Source organism: Pogoniulus pusillus, chromosome 13 (assembly GCF_015220805.1).
Source record: "Pogoniulus pusillus isolate bPogPus1 chromosome 13, bPogPus1.pri, whole genome shotgun sequence".
NCBI classification, from domain to species: Eukaryota; Metazoa; Chordata; class Aves; order Piciformes; family Lybiidae; genus Pogoniulus; species Pogoniulus pusillus.
Window position 1 is genome coordinate 3529733 of NC_087276.1, and position 17418 is coordinate 3547150.

Genomic DNA, 17418 nt, shown 5'->3' on the forward strand with positions numbered 1-17418 from the left:
GTCAGGGCACTAGCTGTTGCTGTACAACACATAAAGCCCCCTAGTTACACTGCTCAGGGCACTAGCTGTTGCTGTACAACACACAAAGCCCCCCTAGTTACACTGGTCAGGGCACTAGCTGTTGCTGTACAACACACAAAGACCCCTAGTTACACTGGTGAGGGCACTAGCTGTTGCTGTACAACACATAAAGCCCCCTAGTTACATCAGGGTCAGGGCACTAGCTGTTGCTGTACAACACATAAAGCCCCCTAGTTACACTGGTCAGGGCACTAGCTGTTGCTGTACAACATAAAGCCCCCTAGTTACACTGGTCAGGGCACTAGCTGTTGCTGTACAACACATAAAGCCCCCCTAGTTATATCAGGGTCAGTGCACTAGCTGTTGCTGTACAACACATAAAGCCCCCTAGTTACACTGGTCAGGGCACTAGCTGTTGCTGTACAACACATAAAGCCCCCTTAGTTACACTGGTCAGGGCACTAGCTGTTGCTGTACAACACATAAAGCCCCCTAGTTACACTGCTCAGGGCACTAGCTGTTGCTGTACAACACACAAAGCCCCCCTAGTTATATCAGGGTCAGTGCACTAGCTGTTGCTGTACAACACAAAGCCCCCTAGTTACACTGGTCAGGGCACTAGCTGTTGTTGTACAACACATAAAGCCCCCTAGTTACATCAGGGTCAGGGCACTAGCTGTTGCTGTACAACACATAAAGCCCCCTAGTTACACTGGTCAGGGCACTAGCTGTTGCTGTACAACACAAAGCCCCCTAGTTACACTGGTCAGGGCACTAGCTGTTGCTGTACAACACATAAAGCCCCCCTAGTTACACTGGTCAGGGCACTAGCTGTTGCTGTACAACACATAAAGCCCCCTAGTTACACTGGTCAGGGCACTAGCTGTTGCTGTACAACACAAAGCCCCCTAGTTACACTGGTCAGGGCACTAGCTGTTGCTGTACAACACATAAAGCCCCCCTAGTTACACTGGTCAGGGCACTAGCTGTTGTTGTACAACACACAAAGCCCCCCTAGTTATATCAGGGTCAGTGCACTAGCTGTTGCTGTACAACACAAAGCCCCCTAGTTACACTGGTCAGGGCACTAGCTGTTGTTGTACAACACATAAAGCCCCCTAGTTACATCAGGGTCAGGGCACTAGCTGTTGCTGTACAACACAAAGCCCCCTAGTTACACTGGTCAGGGCACTAGCTGTTGCTGTACAACACATAAAGCCCCCCTAGTTACACTGGTCAGGGCACTAGCTGTTGCTGTACAACACATAAAGCCCCCTAGTTACACTGGTCAGGGCACTAGCTGTTGCTGTACAACACAAAGCCCCCTAGTTACACTGGTCAGGGCACTAGCTGTTGCTGTACAACACATAAAGCCCCCTAGTTACACTGCTCAGGGCACTAGCTGTTGCTGTACAACACAAAGCCCCCTAGTTACACTGGTCAGGGCACTAGCTGTTGCTGTACAACACATAAAGCCCCCCTAGTTACACTGGTCAGGGCACTAGCTGTTGTTGTACAACACATAAAGCCCCCTAGTTACACTGGTCAGGGCACTAGCTGTTGCTGTACAACACATAAAGCCCCCTAGTTACACTGGTCAGGGCACTAGCTGTTGCTGTACAACACATAAAGCCCCCTAGTTACACAGGTCAGGGCACTAGCTGTTGCTGTACAACACATAAAGCCCCCTAGTTACACTGCTCAGGGCACTAGCTGTTGCTGTACAACACATAAAGCCCCCTAGTTACACTGGTCAGGGCACTAGCTGTTCTGTACAACACATAAAGCCCCCTAGTTACATCAGGGTCAGGGCACTAGCTGTTGCTGTACAACACACAAAGCTCCCCTAGTTACACTGGTCAGGGCACTAGCTGTTGCTGTACAACACATAAAGCCCCCTAGTTACACTGGTCAGGGCACTAGCTGTTGCTGTACAACACATAAAGCCCCCTAGTTACATCAGGGTCAGGGCACTAGCTGTTGCTGTACAACACACAAAGCTCCCCTAGTTACACTGGTCAGGGCACTAGCTGTTGCTGTACAACACATAAAGCCCCCTAGTGACAATAGGTGAATGTGTCTGAGACCACAAAGGGTCCTTCAAAGCCCACATCTAGTAGCAAGGAACAAATCACTTGACCACCTTTCTGTTGGCTATTCCCAGCTTTGCAGCTTCCACTGCTCCTCCGACCCTGTGCTAAGTCTCACCTCTTCCAGAATCCAATGATCTTTTCTGTACTTCTTGGGGCCCCACTCTACTGGGATTTACAACTCAAAGAACTGCAACTGGAGCTGCTGGTAACTGTGTCTGGGTACAGAGAGGTTGGCACATAGTTTGCTGCCACAACACCCAAGACCTTTTCCTCAAGGACTGAAGCATGCTGAATGTCTAAGCATACTTTGACATGCTGGAATTTCTTCCAGACCCATCCCATTTCATTATACTTGAATTTACTACCAGGAAGGAGATGTTTATTTCTTTGAATGTTCTTGAGGTCGTTTATTTAAGTGGAAAAAAACCCACAAGAACAAACAAACAAGGAAACAAAACCAAACAGGAAGCCCAAGTGACTGCTTTAGAGACACTGGATTTAAAAAGTAAAAGAAGCTTAAACATCAGCTTCACAGTGATGAAATCCATCCTCCTCCTGCTGATGACCTTTAGCCACTAGATAACACCCTCATCTGACACATACAGAGAGGCCTGGAGCACAGCCCTGTGAGGAGAGGCTGAGGCAGCTGGGGGTGTGCAGCCTGCAGAAGAGAAGGCTCAGGGCAGAGCTCATTGCTGTCTACAACTCCCTGAACGGTGGCTGTAGCCAGGTGGGGTTGGTCTCTTCTGCCAGGCAACCAGCAACAGAACAAGGGGACACAGCCTCAAGCTGTGGCAGGGGAGGTCTAGGCTGGATGTTAGGAGGAAGTTGTTGGCAGAGAGAGTGATTGGCATTGGAATGGGCTGCCCAGGGAGGTGGTGGAGTCGTCATCACTGGAGGTGTTGAAGCAAAGAGAGGATGAGGCACTTAGTGCCATGGTCTGGTTGATTGGATAGAGCTGGGTGCTAGGTTGGACTGGCTGAGCTTGGAAGTCTCTTCCAACCTGGTTGATTCTATGATTCCATACAGCAAGGCTTGGAGTGGGTCACAGCTGCTGAAGCTGCCATGACTGCAGCACACACCTGCCCTCGGCAGCAAGGCTCTATTCAAACCACCACTACATCTCACGGCAGATGTGGAACTCTCTAATGGTACCATTGCGCACTCACAGCTAAGTTACTCCCCTGCGTGATACAAGGCAGTATCAGGGAGATGTGCTTTAGACTTCACCATAACACACTTTATATTAAAAAAAACAACCACTTTTTGCCACTCAAATGATACACAAGAGTACCCTGACAGCACCACTATTTGCAGCATCTTGGCGATATATTTATCATGAGATAAATTACTATCAGCTCAGACCCAAAATGCCTCAAGGTTCTGGAAAGACCATACATGTGATAAATTATCATCAGCTCAGACTCAAAAGTGCCTCAGGATTCTGGAAACACCACACATGTATTGAGCAAAGTAACTGACTGGTAGGTGTAACACTTGATTTGTAGCGAGGAACAATCCCATCACTTATTCCTGATAAATCCATAGTGCTTATTATATTCCCACCACAAAACCAAAGAACAGAACCCAAACAAACAAAAAGAAACAAACCAAAACCCAACAAACACTTGAATTCAGAAAGAACATGACCCCTGCAGATCAAGTGCCTTGCAAGACCACCCCCCACCCCCCCATAAGAACTAACTAGAGAGCAGTGATCCAGCAAGCATTTTTACTGGTGCTAACAGTTTGCAGCAAGGATAAATGAGGCTTTATCTGCAACTGCATCCTGGGTGAAAGTTAAGGCTTTTTGGTTTGTTTCATTTGGCTTTGGGTTTGTTTTGGGGATGAACAAACTCAGTAAACATCTCCTCAGCTGTCTGCTGTTTGGAATTCCCAGCCTGAAATAAAACATAACCGTGCTACAGCTCCAGGGCTACCTATCTCACAAGCAGCACCAGAGCACTGCCCTCACAAGCAGCACCAGAGCACTGCCAACAATAAGAGAATATTTATTTTGTAGAGTGCTTGTGTGTAGCTGTCAGCTTCACCTATAAAGTAACATTTCAGCTCTGTTTGGCAACAGAGACAACAAATCTACCAGCAAACTAACCCAGGGTGATAAACAGCCTGCCAGTGCCTTTCCTCTACAGAGTCAACAGGAAAAAAACAATCATCTAGCATCTGGAATAAGCACTCTGCCACCACTCCCTGCCAATTAAAGTATTCCATACCATTATGATGAGAGTCCTGGGTCTGCTCATGTCCTCATCGCTATCCAGCGGCAGAATTTCATGTGACAACTCCTCTCGCCGCCGTCTCCTGCAGATATGTGGACAGTTCCTCTGTACCACAGAACGAAAGGCTTGGAGCAGAACAATGCTGGCAGCACAACCCATATCTGCATCCTGAAGCCTACAAAATAACTTCTATGTTTATGCTGCGTTGGAAAAACAGTGGCTCCTTGTCCCTGAAAACAGCCTACAGTGCAGCTGCAGCCAGCTCGCTCTCCAATCCCTTCCTTCAGCTGGGATCATCTGATCACAACCAAATCGCCTGGATGCAGGCAGGGGAAAGATCTGATCCGCTGAAACTGAAACACATGCAATATTACGATGCTTTCCTCTCTCTCTCTCTCCCTCTCTCTCCTCCCCCCCACCCCAGCTTCTGAATTCACATGAGGAAATGTGCTGCCTCTCTCCTACACCCAGCCGCCTCCTCTGATTCCAGCTGCCTGGAAGCATTAAAATTCCGAGATCAGACGAGCCAGCTGTTCATTAAACACACACACACAGCATCTGCACTCACTGGCAGCATCCCTTTCAACACCTTCTGAAAAAAAAAAGCCCTGTGCAGCAAGAGTGCCAACATCTGGAAAGTTATTAGCTACCATTATCGACACTGATGGGTTTAAAACACTGCACCTTAGGGCGGTTTGCCAAAGGAAGAAAAAAAGAGAGAGAGATTTAAGCTCGCCGAGGCATTTGTGCTGTCATCATTTCACTTCTTGCACTTTCCTGCAGCAGAGCGAGCTCATTTGAGTTGTAAATGTAACAAGTGGTTAAAAGCCACACAGAAATCTGGCCTGCTGCACCCAGTTCATGCTAAAATAGTTGGGGCTCAATGAGAAACAGCAGTGTGCAGCTCCAAAATGCCTTTCAACAGGGCCATTGTTGTGTGTTCCCACACACGCCTGCCTTCGGAGGAATATAGCTTTACATCGACACAGGAGACAAGCTAAGAAGGTCTCTTCTCTGTTGGCAGGGTCTCACATGGAATCAAACGCCAGCAACCTTCCAAGGAGGGTAAGAAAGAAGTTCTTCACAGCTCCATCAGTCAGGATCCAGGCAGGGAGAGCCAGAGCGGTGACAAGTCACCTCCCTGGCTCCTGCCCGACAAATGGCTCCAGGAGCAGGCGGGGATGGATGCTCAGCAATCACATGGCTGACCTGGAAACCCAGCGAGTGCTGATGGTCCAGAGCGTAAGATAATAGCAATCGAGAGGAAGTCAGCCCTAAAAATAGCCACAGAAAATGGACTTCTCTTACACGTTAGGAAAAGTAAGAATTTCCAGGAGGGTTTCCAGAGAGGCTGCTTTTAAGCTAATATGTATAACCTCGTTATGTGTGCACCCAAACCCGTATTTGCCTTGTGTCACAGGGCTTTTGTTTCTGATGACAGCCTCGAGAGTTTTGTCATTAGTTCCCACGGGGGCACCAGCAACCCGAGAACGTCTGCTAATGAGAGCTTTGTAAAGAACACTGCTCCACGCCACCTCCATCAGGAGTGGAACTGAAAACGTTCCTTGAAAACACTTTCTGCTGGGCTTTATTAGGATTTAATTGTTCAGTGATGTGTAAAAGACACCATTGCTTTAATTAAAGCATTTGCTAGAGGAGCTAAATCCTTTACTTTTGTGCTCACCAAACTCACTGCCTTTGCTTTTTGCCTTTGTTTCTTTAGGGAAAGCTGCTCCGAGTGTGTACAAATGCAGTTCAGCAGCACCAGCAGGCACTGCAGAAACTCACCTGCAGCTCTGTCAATGCACCTTGCCAGCTCTTACCCCTCAGATCTCACTGGGCACAGATCCCACAACCCTACATAATGTCCTTGACTATCCATGGCACACCACACAGAAGGTCCTCATGTTATGATTAATTAATGGGTTTGACTTCTCTAACAGGATTATAACAGCACAGCAGTATACTTGGATCGGATGCTGCCGACTGTTCCTGCTATCCCTTACATTTCCATCACTCCCCTGCCTCCTCCAGAACTATGACTGGCACTTTGGGCACCCCAAAGCTACACTTGGCAACTGAGAGACCCACAATCCTACTCTAACTCCAGGAGCAGCAATCCAGGCCTGGATAATGCCTGCAGCTAGCTGTTATGGCAACTGTTCTGCTTACGCTGGGAGCTGCCAATGCAGCTCCTGTCTGTACAGCATCATGTTCTCCTCACCAGCACTCAGCTGGGAGACCTGGCAGAGATTCTCATCAGATCTGGTTTCCATGGCACAGGCCAGCACCGCTGTGCACACACACACAGGGGCTCCATCCAAAGCTTCCCTCTCAGCAAAGAATCCCATTCACTTCAGTGATCTTTGGATCAGGCTAGTCTCTGCCAATGGTCCAAGTGACTTCATCACAATTATTTGTGACTTAAGTTATTATTAGACAGAAGGAGGAGTGGCATTATTTAGGCACTTCATCTCTTAGGAGAGAAAAATGACACTTAGTCTGAAAACAAGGCAACTAACGAGCCAAAGCCTGCTAAAAGTAGCCTCCAGGCCTTGGGCAAAATTCACCAACTGAACAAACAGAGAAGGCTCAGGGGAACAGAAACCACTGAAGAGCCAAAAGCCCCTTCTGCTTTAAGGAGATCTCACAGAAGCACAAGCTATCACTGCACAGGAAAGCTCCCAGCCCATTAAAACGGCCTGGACACACAGCACCAACAGCTTTGTTGCTCAAATGTCGGCTCTCATCAGCATCCATTCTGCTCATACACCACCAGCAGCGTTGGTTACTCTTACCGTGAAGCATCAGGCACTATTTTGTGTTAATTAGCACTTCAATCCAGCAGCTGAATCCAGTGAAACCCCCCGGGAAGCAAAACACTCCTTTGTGCAAGCAGCTCCTTAATTCCCTATTAGGAAGGCTTTGGCAGCAGCGCTGGGCTAAGGAATAGCCAAGCTGGAAGCCATTCACCACCCACGCTCACTCCAGCCTTAACCAGCACTTCTTCCAGCTCTACTGAGTCTAACACCAACATGGTTTACAGGAACAGGCTGGGGAGCAGGCCACTAAAGACATCTCAAGGAAAACCAAAACCAAAACCAACATAATAAAAAATGAACTGGAGTGGCCAGATGGCTGTTTTAACCCAGATGACTTTGGTGACACCTTGGTAGCTGCAATGACTGGGTCTCAGCAGCAAGAAAGATGTGCCAGGAGCAGAAGTATCACATGTTTTATAAAGCATGTGACAAGAACATGGAGCTCAAAGGCATGTAGGTCCCCAGGCTAACAGCCTCAGCTTCCACATGAAGCCCTGCAAACGGGCAGCCAGGCCCTGAAGAGCTACACTGCGTCTGCCACAGGGAGTAAGTCCCTCATCTGCCCAGTACTGACCTATTTGTCTTCCTGTTGCAAGACTTCCTAAAGATGCTACCAAACATTTCCCACCCCTCCCACTTCATATCTCTTCAGCACACAACATTAAGTTAGTCTCCTTCCCACAGCTTGCTTTACTCAACTTTCCTTTCTCTTTCTATCATCTGAATCCATGGTTCTGGTCCAGGTGATGTATTGGAACACACAGGCAAAGCACTGGGCTGAGCTCATGAGCTTTTCCAGAGCCAGACCTCCCTGCAAGCCCTGACTTTAAAGCATGATTTGTATTCTTAGGAAGAGGAGAGCAAGCTTTGCAGCTTTTTGATGTTATTGTACTTGAGTTAGTTCCATGTACACCATCCTGGTACAGGTGATGAGCAGCTGCCCACAACGCACATGCTAAATGGCTGGGGGCTGCCACTCAGTTCTAAACATAGATCTACAGCTGTATTTTCTTTTCATGAAGCTGCCTCTGACTGACACAAACAACCCCCAGCCAAACTACCCAGCTAGTAGTGCCTGGTTATATCTAGATGAGAGGGGCCTAAATCACTCAGTCACCTCCTTTCTCTTCCTCATACCTTACAGCAGCAAGTAACACTTACACTAGCATGATGTTCAGGAGCTGTGTCCAGCTCTGGAGTCTATAAGACATGAGGTTGTTGGAGTGGAACCAGAAGAGGCCACAACAATGATTTGAGGACTGAAACCTCTCTGCTATGAGGACAGGCTCAAAGAGTTGGGGTTGTTCAGCCTGAAGAAGAGAAGGCTCTGGGGAGACCTTACTGTGGCCTTTCATAGAGTCATAGAATCAAGCAGGTTGGAAGAGACCTCCAAGATCATCCAGCCCAACCTAGCATCCAGCCCTAGACAATCAACCAGACCATGGCACTAAGTGCCTCAGCCAGGCTTGGCTTCAACACGTCCAGGGACAGTGACTCCACCACCTCCCCGGGCAGCCCATTCCAATGCCATTCACTCTCTGGCAACAACTTCCTCCTCACATCCAGCTAGACTTGTCCTAGCATAGCTTGAGACTCTGTCCCCTTCTTCTGGTGCTGCTTGTGTGAGAGAAGAGCCCAACCCCACCTGGCTACAGCCTCCCTTCAGGTCACTGCAGACAGCAATGAGGTCTGCCCTGAGCCTCCTCTGCTGCAGGCTGCACACCCCCAGCTCCCTCAGCCTCTCCTCATAGGGTTTGTGCTCCAGGCCCCTCCCCAGCCTTGCTGCCCTTCTCTGGACACCTTCCAGCACCTCAACATCTCTCTTGAATTGAGGAGCCCAGAACTGGACACAGCACTCAAGGTGTGGCCTGAGCAGTGCTGAGCACAGGGAGGAGGATAACCTCCCTTGTCCTGCTGCCCACACTGCTCCTGATACATAAAGGTGCCTATCAGAAACACAAGGATGGACTTTCCAGCAGAGTCTGATGTGATGGGACAAGAGGTGATGGTTTAGAGTGAAAGAGGGGAGATTTAGGCCAGAAAGAAGGAAGACTTTAGCACTGAGGGTGGTGAAACACTGTCCTGGGCTCTCCACAGAGGTGGTGGATGCTCCCAGGAATGAGGCATTCTGGGTCAGGTTGGATGGGGCTCTGCACGACCTGATCTGGTTGAAAATGTTCCTGCTCACTGCAGGTGGGTTGAACTAGGTGACCTTTAAGGTCCTTTCTAACCAAACCCAGCCTAGGGTTCTGTGTGCTCCCAGCAGCATCACAAGCCTGCTACAACGGCACCTGGCTCCGAGCGAAGAGCGCTGCGGAACGCGGGTGTGTGGCACCCTCTAGGGAGTAGAGCACGAAAGACAACGCGGATGAAAGACTTGCTGGGCACGGCAAGTAGCACAGATTAAGCAACCGGGTTTATAAAATCCTCTCTCCACGTTGCAAAGCCCACAGCACTGTGCTAGCCAAACCCCTTGCAAAAGCAGTCCGCTCTTCTCCAGCGCAGCCAGGAACGCAGCCCGAAGGAAGGCTGCAGGATTGCTGTTTGGATCCAACCTTCTGAAACACTGCACGGTTTGCAGTGCTGGACCACTGCACAGGCTTGGCTTTAAGAGCAGTAAGTGAGCACCTGACGGCTCCCTGTGCAGTGCTGAGCGCTGTGGCACACAGAGCTGGAGCAGGCTACAAGAGCCTGTGCCTGCTCCGAGAGTGCCCCTGGGCTCACAGTATCATCAGGGTTGGAAGAGACCTCACAGATGATCAAGTCCAACCCTTTACCACAGAGCTCAAGGCCAGACCATGGCACCAAGTGCCACGTCCAGTCCTGCCTTGAACAGCTCCAGGGACGGCGACTCCACCACCTCCCCAGGCAGCCCATTCCAGTGTCCAATGACTCTCTCAGGGAAGAACTTTCTCCTCACCTCCAGCCTAAATCTCCCCTGGCACAGCCTGAGGCTGTGTCCTCTTGTTCTGGTGCTGGCCACCTGAGAGAAGAGAGCAACCTCCTCCTGGCCACAACCACCCTTCAGGTAGTTGTAGACAGCAATAAGGTCTACAACTCCAACATCTCAGAACAGGTAGTCCAAGCAAGGGCTGAGCCGTAGCAGACACAGGGCTGCTGGGCCACTGGCAAGCACACAGCAGCTCAGCCTGTGAAAGATCTTATGCTGCTTTGGACTGTACGTGCTGCAAACGGAAACCATCATGTGTAGATGTGGGGGGAAGTAGTGTGACAGCCACAGAAACAGGCTCCCTGTGAGCATGCAGGTACCCATCACAAAACGCATCACAGACTGCATGGTTTGGGTTGGAAGGAACCTTTAAAGGTCATCTAACGTCACTTTCCTCTTCTCAGTATTGCATTTCTCTTTCATGGCAATGGCTGGCTCATATAGAAGTTGTGGTAAAGGGTTGGACTTGATGATCTGTGAGGTCTCTTCCAACCCTGATGATACTGTGATAATCACTGCCCCGCTGCACTGGGCCAAATTACAAAGGTGTCCCTGTGACATCCCACAGTCATTTTCAAAGACCATCAACACACTGCAACCATTTAACAAGTAAGGGGGAAAGAAGATAAAAAGAAATGAAGTTCAGGATTTTCAACAGGCCAATGACAGAAGATGAGCTACAAGCCATAGAATCAAGCAGGTTGGAAGAGACCTCCAAGCTCAGCCAGTCTAACCTAGCACCCAGCCCTGCCCAACCAACCAGACCATGGCACTAAGTGCCCCAGCCAGGATTTGCTTCAACACCTCCAGGGACAGTGACTCCACCACCTCCCTGGGCAGCCCATTCCAATGCCAATCACTCTCTGACAACAACTTCCTCCTAACATCCAGCCTAGACCTCCCCTGCCACAACTTCAGACTCTGTCCCCTTCTTCTGTTGCTGCTTGTGTGAGAGAAGAGACCAACCCCACCTGGCTACAGCCTCCCTTCAGGGAGTTGCAGCCAGCAATGAGCTCTGCCCTGAGCCTCCTCTTCTGCAGGCTGCACACCCCCAGCTCCCTCAGCCTCTCCTCACAGGGCTCTGCTCCAGGCCCCTCATCAGCTTTGTTGCCCTTCTCTGGACACCTTCCAGCACCTCAACATCTCTCTTGAATTGAGGAGCCCAGAACTGGACACAGCACTCAAGGTGTGGTCTGACCAGTGCTGAGCACAGGGGCAGAAAAACCTCCCTTGTCCTACTGGCCACACTGCTCCTGAGTGTGGAACATATTAAGATAAACCCTGGGAAGAATTTCCAACAGATGTTACCACTAAGGCTGGGTTCACACTTTGGAGGTGGAGATTTAACAAGTAAGCCACAGCAAAGATAACAGGTCCTGCCCCATGGCATCCTCTGCAAAATGCTACCAATTACCCTCTTGCAAAAGACCACTTTTAGATTGCACACAAGCCCTGCAGAAGCTAGAGTCCTGCTGCCAGAGACGATGGGGGAAAGCTTGAGGGGGAAAGCTACCTTTAAAGGTCAACTAATGTCACTTCTCTCTTCTCAGTATTGCATTTCTCAGCCAAACCTGGCGTGCACTGACAGAAGTGCACCACAGTAGTCTGTTTTCACACTAAAAGGTTACTTTTTGTGAGATCTGCACAGAGCAGGGACCAGGGCAAGTAAAGGATGCATTTGCTCCTGTGTGGGTTCTCCTGGAGCTAGATGTATTTCAGCCTCTACAACCAATTTGTGAATAGCCTAGTGAAAAGCCTTTGGTGTTTTTGCATGTGGTGCAAATCTTGGACCTTGACAAGGCAACAGGGCAATTGTAGTCTGTTACAGCTGTCACAGCTCTGTCACTTACAGAAGTACTGTCTGCAACTCCCTGAATGGGGGCTGTAGCCAGGTGGGGTTGGGCTCTTCTGCCAGGCAAGCAGCAACAGAAGAAGGGGACAGAGTCTGAAGCTGAGGCAGGGGAGGTCTAGGCTGGATGTGAGGAGGAAGTTGTTGTCAGAGAGAGTGATTGGCATTGGAATGGGCTGCCCAGGGAGGTGATGGAGTCACTGTCCCTGGAGGTGCTCAGCAAAGCCTGGCTGGGGCACTTAGTGCCATGGTCTGGTTGATTGTGTAGGGCTGGATGAGCTTGGAGGCCTCTTCTAACTCGGTTGATTCTATGCAAAGCCTGTACAATTGCACTCTGCAGAGGGCCTTGCTTCTGACCCAACACAAAAAGCAGCCAAAGAGGCTCCCAGTCAGGCTGCTTTTGACAAGTCAGCTCTCTAAGTCCTGATTATTATTTCTAGAGAATTTCACTTTGAGGCAGGCTCCAGATGCAAAAAGTTCAGCCAGGAGCAAAGAAGCAGAAGGAACAATCTCATTCAGTTTCTGAGCGTAAGCTTCCACAGCTGCAAACTGGAAAACGAAACACAAAAGGGCATGATAAAGGAAAGGCAAAATGAAATTTGTATGCACAGGGGCCAGCAAAATGTGTGTTGTCTCAGGTGCTGACGTCCCATCACCCCACTCTCCCAACCAGAGCAGCTGCAGATGTGTCCTTTTATCTGACTGGGAAGACTCCACAAGAAGAATATGGATTACTTCCACTGGCAGTACAATAACATGGCTTGGGATCCTTTATTTCTTCTCAGTGCCAAGAATCCAAGGGTAGCTTCTCCCAGAATAAATAAGCTAAGAATCAGGGCTCAGAAAGTTTTTCAGGCTATAAAATATTAAGGAAAGGTCTTTGGATGTTTGTTTTAAATACTGCTCAAGAGAAAAATCACTCCAAACTTGATTGAGGGGAGAAAAGCAAGCACCTTTTGCCCATGTGATTATGTCATATACACCCTAACCATGACATGTCTGGGGCTAAAGCACACAGGGGAAATGATTTCTATACAGAAATCAAAGAACCATAGAATCAACCATGTTGGAAGAGACCTCCAAGCTCAGCCAGTCCAACCTAGCACCCAGCCCTAGACAACCAACCAGACCATGGCACCGAGTGCCCCATCCAAGCTTTGCTTCAGCACTTCCAGGGACAGCAACTCCACCACCTCCCTGGGCAGCCCATTCCAATGCCAATCACTCTCTCTGACAACAACTTCCTCCTCACATCCAGCCTAGACCTCCCCTGACACAACTTCAGACTGTGTCCCATTCTTCTGGTGCTGCTTGCCTGGCAGAAGAGCCCAACCCCACCTGGCTACAGCCTCCCTTCAGGTAGTTGCAGACAGCAATGAGGTCTGCCCTGAGCCTCCTCTGCTGCAGGCTGCACACCCCCAGCTCCCTCAGCCTCTCCTCACAGGGCTGTGCTGAAGGCCCCATGCAGAGTCATGAGGTCCCTCAGGCAGGGTACTATAGCTCTGGCAGAAGGGATGTACCTGGAAGAACTCTACACAGCTCCTCTGCCTCCTCTCCCATCGCACCACAACACCTAAAAGCACAGTTGCACCCTTACCGCTGTGGAACAGATCAGACACTGCAGAAGGCAAAGCAAAAGAACAACAAAAAGCACTCTAAGAAATGCTCCTGCTCTGCTTTTTTTCACAGCACAATCAGGTGCTCACCAGATCGACCCAATTCACAGCTGCTACAGCACCTGACAAGAGAGACTGTGGTGTACTCTCCCTGCAGAGCTTCGCTGTGTGAAAAGTGGTTTTCATTTCATGCCTCTCCTCAGGGCTTCACTCCCCTTCTGTTACTTGAACTCCACAACTAGAGAACAAAATTATAGCAACCCCAAAATTAACCAACCTGTGTCGCTGGCACCAATTAACGTTCACAGCCACAAGGCTTTTTAGAATCATAGAATCAGGCAGGGTTGGAAGGGACCACGAGGATCATCTAATTCCAGCCCCACTGCTGTGGGCAGGGACACCCTACCCTAGAGCAGGCTGCACACAGCCTCAGCCAGCCTGGCCTTAAACACCTCCAGCCATGGGGCCACAGCCACCTCCCTGGGCAACCCATTCCAGCCTCTCACCATTCTCAGGCTCAACAACTTCCTCCTCACCTCCAGCCTGAATCTCCCCATCTCCAGCTTTGCTCCATTTCCCCCAGTCCTGTCACTCCCACACAGCCTCAAAAGTCCCTCCCCAGCTTTTTTGTAGCCTCCTTCAGATCCTGGAAGGCCACAAGAAGGTCACCTGGGAGCCTCCTCTGCTCCAGACAGAACAGCCCCAACACTTTCAGTCTGTGCTCACAGCAGAGCTGCTGCAGCCCTCTGAGCATCCTCCTGGCCCTGCTCTGGACACACTCCAGCATCTCCACATCCCTCTTGTCCCAGGGGCTCCAGAACTGGATGCAGTACTCCAGGTGGGGTCTCAGCAGAGCAGAGCAGAGGGGGAGAATCCCCTCCCTGGCCCTGCTGACCACACTTCTGCTGCTGCAGCCCAGGCTCTGCTTGGCTTTCTGGGCTGCAACTGCACACTGCTGGCTCCTGTTGAGCTTCTTGTCCAGCAGCACCCCCAGGTCCCTCTCCTCAGGGCTGCTCTCCAGCCACTCACTGCCCAGCCTGCATTTGTGCTTGGCATTGCCTTGACCCAGCAGCAGGACCTTGCCCTTGGTCTTATTGAACCTCCAGAGGTTGGCTTGTGCCCACCTCTGCAGCCTGTCCAGGTCCCTCTGGATGGATCCCTGCCCTCCAGCCTGGCTGCTGCACCACACAGCTTGGTGTGGGCAGCAAACTTGCTGAGGCTGCACTCAGTGCCTCTGTCCATGGCACTAACATTTAGTGAACCACCTACAAAATTAGCAAAACCAGCCCAGCTCCGAGTTCTTTGGTCTGTATTTGTCAAACTGTAACACAGGCTCAAAAAACATGTGTCTTCTGCTGGTCTTTCAGGCAAAAATCTTAAGCAGAATAATTTTTGATTAGTAACATGTGTTTGGAAAGATTAATGCTGAGCTCCAAAGGAGATTAAAATAGGAGTAGAAACTATGAGCTAAGTACACATGTGTAGCTTGCCTTCTGACTGAAATGTCTTGCTCCAAATCAGTTCATCCTATTATTAAGGTTTTAACCATGTCTGCTGTAAGTTTTAATGAATTGATATCTATTTAAAAAATGCTCTCTTTAGACAGTCATAGAATCAATCAGGTTGGAAGAGACCTCCAAGCTCATCCAGCCCAACCTAGCACCCAGCCCCACACAATCAACCAGACCATGGCACTAAGTGCCTCATCCAGGCTTTGCTTCAACACCTCCAGGCACAGCGACTCCACCACCTCCCTGGGCAGCCCATTCCAATGCCAATCACTCTCTCTGCCAGGAGCTTCCTCCTAACATCCAGCCTAGACCTCCCCTGGCACAACTTGAGACTGTGTCCCCTTGTTCTGTTGCTGGCCACCTGGGAGAGACTATGGCCATTTCAGAGTATCACTAGAGCAAAATGATCTAGTACGTATCAGAAGTGGTGCCATTCTCTATTTTATCACACAGAATCATAGAATCATTTTGGTTGGGAAAGACCTTGAAGATCATCTTCAGTCAGACTCCACCTGGAGTCCTGTGTGCAGCTCTGGAGCCCCAACACAAGGAGGACATGGAACTGTTGGAGCCAGCCCAGAGGAGGCCACCAAGATGCTCAGAGGGCTGCAGCAGCTCTGCTATGAGGACAGGATACAAGAGTTGGGGTTCTGCAGCCTGTAGAAGAGAGAAGGCTTCAAGGAGACCTTAGAGTGGCCTTCCAGTATCTGAAGGGGGCTACAGGAAGGCTGGGGAGGGACTATTGACAAGAACTTGTAATAACAGGACAAGGGGGAATGGGTTTGAACTGGCAGAGGGGAGATTGAAAGTAGCTGTTAGGAAAGGGTTGTTTGCAGTGAGGGTGGTGAGATCCTGGCACAGGTTGCCCAGGGAGGTTGTGGAGCACAGAAGCACCCAATGTGATCTTTCATCACATTGGGTGCTTCTGTGTTCCACAACCTCCCTGGAGGTGTTCAAAGCCAGGTTGGATGAGGCCTTGAGCAACCTGTTCTAGTGGGAGGTGTCCCTGCCTATGGCAGGAGGTTGGAACTGGATGATCCTTGAGGTCTTTTCCAACCTAAACCATTCTATGACTATCTAACTCTGCCAAGTCTGGTGCTAAACCACATCCCTCAGCACATCTATGCCTCTTTTAAACACCTCCAAGGATGAGGATTCAACCACCTCCCTGCACAGTCTATTCTATTAGTAGCACTTCTCAAATGAACTTCCAAGGGACCCTTACAACTTTAGGCAGTTCTCAAATACTAACCTCTTCTCTCTTTACTTGTTCAGGACTTCTCAACCCCACTAGGAAACACAGACCAAAGCAGCCAGATCATGCTGTTCACCAAATCATCATTATTTACACTTGCATATATATTGATTTATCCCAGGGAAGCAATTAGCTCTCTCATTGTGCTGAACATGCAATTAGCTTTGTAAATAGATGCCCAGCTTCCTGGCCCAGCCCTCATTCTTCTGCAGGCAGCTGGGCATCCAACAGCCTCCTGCTCTTAAGGAACTCCAGATGAAAGAGTGCAAATGCACAACAGAAATGTTACAGACTGCAAACTGGAACTTGAATCCTAAAGATTGGTTTAATTGTTGGGCTTTAAGGAAGGAAGCGTTAGGGTTGTCTACACTGCTAAAGCTGCCATTAGGGCATGCAATATCCAAGCAATGCCAAGATGATGCAGCCAGATTCACTTTAAACAAACCCATTCTTCGCATCTGTGATGGTTTGGGTGTTCCACACACACACTTTGGAAATCACCCAGACTAACTCAGCCAGCTCTGGGAATCTGAATGAAGCTTCTAGTTACAGCTAGCACAATAGACAAGCAGATATATACAGTTATAGACAGATATAGACAAGGTAAAAGGTAACACAGAAACACAGCAGCCCTCTCAGAAACCTGAGTCCCCAGGAGGGGCTCCCAACTGCCCTTCCACCTTCTCCCACTCCTCAACCTTACCCCAGACATTGTCTTGTGCCCCAAGGAAAAATGGAGGGTCAGCCAGGGGAGTTAGGAAGCAAAGTGCATTTATCAGACAGATGGAAGGTGAGGTTAGAGAGAAATGCAGCCCACAGCCTGGACAAAGAGTGACTCCCTTATCTATATTTGGATTCCTGTTCTTATCCATCTCAGCAAGCCTATGAGTGCAGTAGACATCACCATTGTTTCTCTTACACAGCCTGTGATCTAATCCTTCTCCCCAAAACATTCCAGCTAGCCTCAAACTAGTACAACATCAAGGAGAAATACTCTCAGCTTCCTCTTCAGATTTTGATAGAAATCAAGGTTATGAGATAGCAACAATTCACTTCTGCTG

General features: G+C 49.5%; 1 protein-coding gene across 1 annotated transcript in view; it reads right to left on the reverse strand.

Moving 5' to 3' along the window:
* DOCK10 (dedicator of cytokinesis 10) overlaps nucleotides 1-4703 on the reverse strand; it is a 243408-nt gene extending 238705 nt beyond the window's left edge. The window contains exon 1 of the mRNA XM_064152795.1: nucleotides 4349-4703. Coding sequence (XP_064008865.1) covers nucleotides 4349-4513 — 165 coding nt within the window. The 5' untranslated portion in view covers nucleotides 4514-4703. The remainder of the gene's footprint in view (nucleotides 1-4348) is intronic.
* Between the last annotated feature and the right edge of the window lie 12715 nt (nucleotides 4704-17418).